The following is a 6,534-nucleotide window of genomic DNA, read 5'->3' as shown; positions in this document are numbered from 1 at the left end:
TCTTCAGTCGTGTCCGACTCTGCAATTCTATGGATCGCAGCCCGCCAGGCTCCTCTGTCCATGGGATTCTCCAGGCAAGAGTACTGCATTGGCAAGCAGATTCTTGACCCACTGGACCACCAGGGAAGCCCTGCAGTTTCTTTCCTAAAATGTATTAAGCATTTCAAGAGGGCTTTAGTGGAGCCATTGAGCCAAGTGTGGACCCTTTGAAGCTCAGGACTTCATGTGACCCCATGTGACTGCACAAGTGGCATATCCAAGCAACAGCTGTACGCCAAGCTGACAAATCACAGAATAGCTATAATTTTAATTCAGGCAAGCAGACCCTGATTTTTTTTTCTGTTTTGAAGTTTTTATTTTGTGTTGAGGTATAGCCAATTAACAATATCATGATAGTTTCAGGTGAGCGGTAAAGGGACTCAGCCATACATACATAAATATATGTATCCATTCTCCACTAAACTCCGCTTCCATCCAGGCTGCCACATAACATTGAGCAGAGTTCCAACAAGGACAGTAGGTCCTTGTTGACAGACCCTGATGCTTTTCAGTGACCAGTATTATAGTTTCTCTATATTTGGAGTGTGTTGCCTCCCAAAGTTGTCCCCAGCAGTGCAAAAGGAGCTTTCACATTTTAAAAGAACAAAATGAAAAAGTAAGTTCTTCAACATGTGAACAGATTTAAGTGGGTAACATCTGTGATTTTAGCATTATTACTTGAGTTCCTTAAAGAGGTAATAATTATGCTCCATTCCTCCAGATCTAAGACAGTTGATGAGACTTGCTCTTTTAGTCACATTTAAACAAAGGAAAAAGACAAAAATGTTAGGTGGTAAGAGCCCTTCTTAGTGACTGAAATGTGAGACATGCATGGACTGTGACAGATTTTCCTAAAGAGACGGAGGACATATAAAAATTCTTCTACTCGAACTGCCAATCTCATTCATGTGTAATTGAATCAGGTTCCTTAGGGTCACTCCTAACTGGAAGGTTTAGAGTTACTTTTACATTTGTTGTATAATAGTGGATTTAGAGCCATCAGTGCTGGAGGTGATGAAAACTTCGGAAAGCAGAGTCCTGAGAGGATGGAGGAATGGTTTCGGCTCATTTAGCTGTTAAGTTTTAGAAAGGCAAGGTTTTGGTTTGCTTTTTTTTTTTTTTCAGACCCAATTCCCTTGAGACTAATTGTTAAGTTGCAGCACAGCGCAATGTACATAGTTCAGGTTGTTCAGTTCCATAAAAGCATTCACTTAGATGGAAAAGAAACAAAGAAATACAATTCTGCTAGTAAGGAGTTTAATTAGCAATGTCATCTTCTGCAATACAACAGGTATGTGGAGAAGAGACTGAGGACAGATCTGCACTTTCTTTTCCTTGGGTTTTCTCAAGAAGCTAATTGTCACTCTAATAATACAGTGGTATTGCTGGTAGATTGATTCTTTTTTTTTTTTTATTTTGGTCCAGTACAAAGAGACATATGGGAATGCAGAATATTATAGATGCAGGACTTAATATAAATTTGTAATAAAAGGCAGAGGTTTTAAAACATGCTAACAGGAAAACATGCTGCCTTTTGGCAGTGCAGCATGTTTCCTAGGAAGAAGATTTAGAAATAGGGAAAGGGTTATTTGTTTATAAGCTGCTGAGCAAATCATTTACCACAAGTGTTCTGCTTCACAAGTGAAGAAGAGGGTTAAGGCAGTTACCTGGGTTTTTACATACAGTCCCATCCCTTTGCTTTCTTAGGAGACATCTTTTCTGGTCAAATGTATCCTTGAATGTTGAATGTGGTGTTCGTCCCAACCAGGAAAGAGGGAAGGAAGGAAAGGAGGAAGAACAAGAGGGCAGTCACATTTGATAGTGTTCTTTATACATCAGGCATTGTGCTATGACTGTTCACATGCATTATTTAGTATGTTAAGATTCATTAACATGAGTTTTGGATAGAAATTAAGCATCTGAAAGAAACCAATTGCTTGGGTAAGGTCAAAATAATTCAAGAAAAGTGGAAAGAATGATTATCAGAACAAAGTACTTTTAAAAACCTCTTAAAATCCTTAAAGAGTGGGTTCTAAAGCAGTGGAATAATGAAAATGGAAGCACAAATATTTAATAACAAGATAAAAAGAAATGAGATATTAGAACAATCATAAAATTCTTTATTATTACGGTCTGCTCCTACAGTTTGATCACTTTCTAAGGGAATGTAGCAATCACTTTTAATTTAACACTTGAGTAGAAGACAGTTCAGACATAACTGCTTAAATATGAGAACAAAGTGGGAAAGCTCCTTTGACCAAACACAGACTAAGAACAGTGGCTTGAGGGAACTTAACACTAGAAATTCTCCCTTCTCCCATTCCAACCTCTCCTCCACACCCAGTTTTCTCCGTCATGTTTCAGAGACCCTGAGAATGACTTTCAAAGGTCTCTGAATAACCTCATGCCATTTCTTCACCCTTCCTGCTTAAAATAGAGTTTTTGCTTTTCTGTTCAAATCTTACTCACCCAGTGCGAACCAGGCAAAAGTCTTATCCTCATTGGGGCATTCTTGTTGACCCAGCCTGAAAGCCTCGTGTCCACTTTTGATATTTGAATGCACATATTGCCTAGTCTTTTGTTTGGTCAGTTCATCACCACAGTTGCTTTTAACCTGTGCTCCAAAATCATTTGGGTTTTAAGCGTTGATGTGTTTTGTCTTTTTAGCTGTTTTATAGACTCTCTACTGCCAGGGATTAGTTCATGCTTTCTCGTTCCTTTCGTTGTGTCTCATGGATTGTGGGCATGTATTTGTATTTAGATAGTGATTTTTTTCCTAATGTACATTTAAAAAAGAAAGTTATCCTGAGACTTCTCTGGTGGTTCAGTGCCTGAGACTCCACGTGTCCAATGCAGGGGGCCCAAGTAGGATCCCTGATGGGGAACTAGATTCCACTGTTGCAACGAAGATCCAGCAAAGCAAAATAAATAAATAATATTTATTAGAAAAAAAGAAAAATGTTATCCTAATTCATAAAACATGTTCCATCCCTGTTCTGTTCTGTTCTGTTCAGTCACTCAGTCGTGTCCGACTCTTTGCGACCCCGTGGACTGTAGCCTACCAGGCTTCTCCGTCCATGGGATTCTCCAGGCAAGAATACTGGAGTGGGTTACCATTTCCTTCTCCAGGGGATCTTCCCGACCCAGGGATCGAACCCGGGTCTCCCGTAATTGGAGGCAGACGCTTTAACCTCTGAGCCACCAGGGAAGCCCCCAAAATATTTGTTTATTTGGCTGAACTGGGTCTTAGTTACAGCATGCAAGATCTTAGTTTTGAAATGTGGGATCTAGTTCCCTGACTAGGGATTGAACCCAGGACCCCTGCTTAGGGAGCAAAGAGTCTTAGCCACTAAGCCACCAGGTTCCATCCCTAGTATACATGTAAATGGTAACATGCAGATTTTTATATGCAAAATAAAGAAACTGGGTCAATGCATGGAGAGCATGTGCTACTTAGAACTGGCTTTCTTTCCAAAAACTCGCTAATGCCCAGCTCCTAGCTCTCTATGTGACCCGCACACTGAAACTTGCCAGGCTGTTATCATTGCATGGGGCTTGAGGAGAGGTACTGCAGTGGTGCCCTTACTCCTCATAAAGACATGGGTTTGGTCGGCTTTGGCCTCTGCCCTCCTCTGATTTAGCTGCTCTGATGGTAAGATGCTTATCAAAGTTCCATGACTAGCTGAAGAGGATGATTCTTCCAGACTGTTCAGTTCAGTTCAGTTCAGTTCAGTCGCTCAGTTGTGTCCGACTCTTTGCAACCCCATGAATCACAGCACGCCAGGCCTCCCTGTCCATCACCAACTCCCAGAGTTCACTCGAGCTCATGTCCATCGAGTCGGTGATGCCATCCAGCCATCTCATTCTCTGTCGTCCCCTTCTCCTCCCACCCCCAATCCCTCCCAGAGTCAGAGTCTTTTCCAGTGAGTCACCTCGTCGCATGAGGTGGCCAAAGTATTGGAGTTTCAGCTTTAGCATCAGTCCCTCCAATGAACACCCAGGATTGATCTCCTCTAGAATGGACTGGTTGGATCTCCTTGCAGTCCAAGGGGCTCTCAAGAGTCTTCTCCAGCACCACAGTTCAAAAGCATCAATTCTTCAGCGATTAGCTTTCTTCACAGTCCAACTTTCACATCCATACATAACCACAGGAAAAACCGTAGCCTTAACTAGACGGACCTTGGTTGGCAAAGACTTCCTTAAGTGATTCTTCCTCATTCAAATGAGCTTAGCATGAAAAAAATAGAAGCACAGTGAGAGTGATAGGCCATATGCAGGAATCTGTTTTTCGCTTAGTAAACTCTTGGTCCCATAAGCCAATAGACCCCAATCACACAAAGTCTGGTTACATGTTCCTGACTCATTTGAGGAAGAAGTGAATGTATTGTCTAATAAGTATCAGCGTCTATTCTTCCTATGTACACAGGGAAGAACAATTATATTAAGTTCAATAATAAACTTTTCTTCTTCTCCTTCTTTTCCCTCTACCCCCTCCTCTTTTCTTCCTCCCCTCAATCTTTTCCTGACTGCCCTCCTCCTCCTCCTCCTCCTTCTATTTCAGGCCCTGGCATAAATTAAGAGTTTACTGAATGTCAGTGGTATAATTTGAATAAGTGAAAAGTGAAAGTCACTCAATCGTGTCCGACTGTTTGCAACCCCGTGGACTATACAGTCCATGGAGTTCTCCAGGTCAGAACACTCCAAGTCAGAGTGGGTAGCCTTTCCCTTTTCCAGGGGATCTTCCCAACTCAGGGATCGAACCCAGTTCTCCCGCATTGCAGGCAGATTCTTTACCAGCTGAGCCACAAGGGAAGCCCAAGAACACTGGAGTGGGTAGCCTATTCCTTCTCTAGCAGATCTTCCTGACCCAGGAATTGAACCAGGGTCTCCTGCATTGCAGGTGGATTCATCAACTGAGCTATCAGGGAAGGCTGAATTTGAATAAAGACAAGAGGAAAGTAAATTATGATCACTTAAACTCATTAGGTTAGAATTCTATGAATAGCAAATTTACAGGTTAAGATAAAATACAGATTAAGATAAATGAGAAAGACTATAATAATTCATCATAAATTATCTTCCATAAATCTTCTATGTCTTTTTTGAATTTTCCTATGAAAGTATATAAAAAACATGATATATTACCTATTAACTGACACAATCCCATGTGTTCTTGCTTTTTCCTAAGGAACTATTGAATTGCTCTGAATATGGAAGTGGATCTTGCCCAGAAAACGAAAGGCCGGTAGGGGTCCGAGCTGCCATGTATTCCTTTATGGCTGGAGCCATATTCATCACAGTGTTTGGCAATCTTGCCATGATCCTTTCCATTTCCTGCTTCAAACAGCTTCACACACCAACCAACTTCCTCATCCTCTCCATGGCGGTCACTGATTTCCTGCTGGGATTCACCATCATGCCATACAGTATGATAAGATCAGTGGAGAACTGCTGGTATTTTGGGCTTACGTTTTGCAAGATTCATTATAGCTTTGATCTGATGCTCAGCATAACATCTATTTTCCATCTTTGCTCGGTGGCCATTGATAGATTTTATGCTATCTGTTACCCTTTACAGTATTCGACCAAAATGACAATTCCAGTCATTAAACAGTTGCTGGTTCTCTGTTGGTCAGTCCCTGGGACATTTGCCTTTGGACTGGTCTTTTCTGAGGCCTACGCTGATGGAATAGAAGGCTATGATATCTTGGTTGCTTGCTCTAGTTCCTGCCCAGTGATGTTCAACAAAATATGGGGCACCACCTTGTTTATGGCAGGTTTCCTTGCTCCTGGGTCTGTGATGGTCGGGATTTATGGCAAAATTTTTGCAGTATCCAGAAAGCATGCTCGTGCAATCAATAACTTACCAGAAAATCAAAATAATCAAATGAGGAAAGACAAGAAAGCAGCCAAGACTTTAGGGATAGTGATGGGTGTCTTTTTACTATGTTGGTTTCCCTGTTTTTTCACGATTTTATTGGATCCCTTTCTGAGCTTCTCTACTCCTGTAGTTTTCTTTGATGCTTTGACATGGTTTGGCTATTTTAACTCCACATGTAATCCCTTAATATATGGTTTCTTCTATCCCTGGTTTCGCAGAGCCCTGAAGTACATTTTCCTGGGTAAAATTTTCAGCTCACATTTCCATAATACTAATTTGTTTACAGAAAAAGAAACTGAATAGACTTATTTGTATGAGTGGATAGAAGCAAAGGACTGGAATTTAGAAGAATGAAGTTACTTAAACTGTGTGTGTGGTGTGTGCGTGTATGTGTGACTTGGGCTACCATGGAAAGTTTTGTTTCTAAAACTTGAGAGGAAAAAAGAATTCTTTCCTTGAACCCCAAATCCTGTCTTTTCAGAATAGTTCTTACTGCTTAAAGGTAGAGAAGAAAGAAGAAAGTCAGAAAGGTGAAGAGAAGGTAGGAAAAGCCAGGAAGGGGATGAAGGGAACACACAAAGTTTTGTACTATTTGGAAGGAAGCAATACACGAG

General features: G+C 41.1%; 1 protein-coding gene across 1 annotated transcript; it reads left to right on the top strand.

Moving 5' to 3' along the window:
• The first annotated feature begins 1,306 nt into the window (after positions 1-1,306).
• Positions 1,307-6,223, top strand: LOC129561267 (trace amine-associated receptor 2). The gene is made up of 2 exons (XM_055433808.2): positions 1,307-1,330; positions 5,228-6,223. Exons 1-2 carry the CDS (start codon positions 1,307-1,309, stop codon positions 6,221-6,223), a joined length of 1,020 nt encoding a protein of 339 aa, XP_055289783.2.
• The last annotated feature ends 311 nt before the right edge of the window (positions 6,224-6,534 follow it).

This window comes from Moschus berezovskii, chromosome 10 (genome assembly GCF_049115385.1).
Source record: "Moschus berezovskii isolate FMDL1 chromosome 10, NW_MosBer_1.0, whole genome shotgun sequence".
NCBI lineage: Eukaryota > Metazoa > Chordata > Mammalia > Artiodactyla > Moschidae > Moschus > Moschus berezovskii.
Note: the sequence above shows the minus strand (reverse complement) of the source record. Positions and strands in the feature narration are given on the sequence as shown.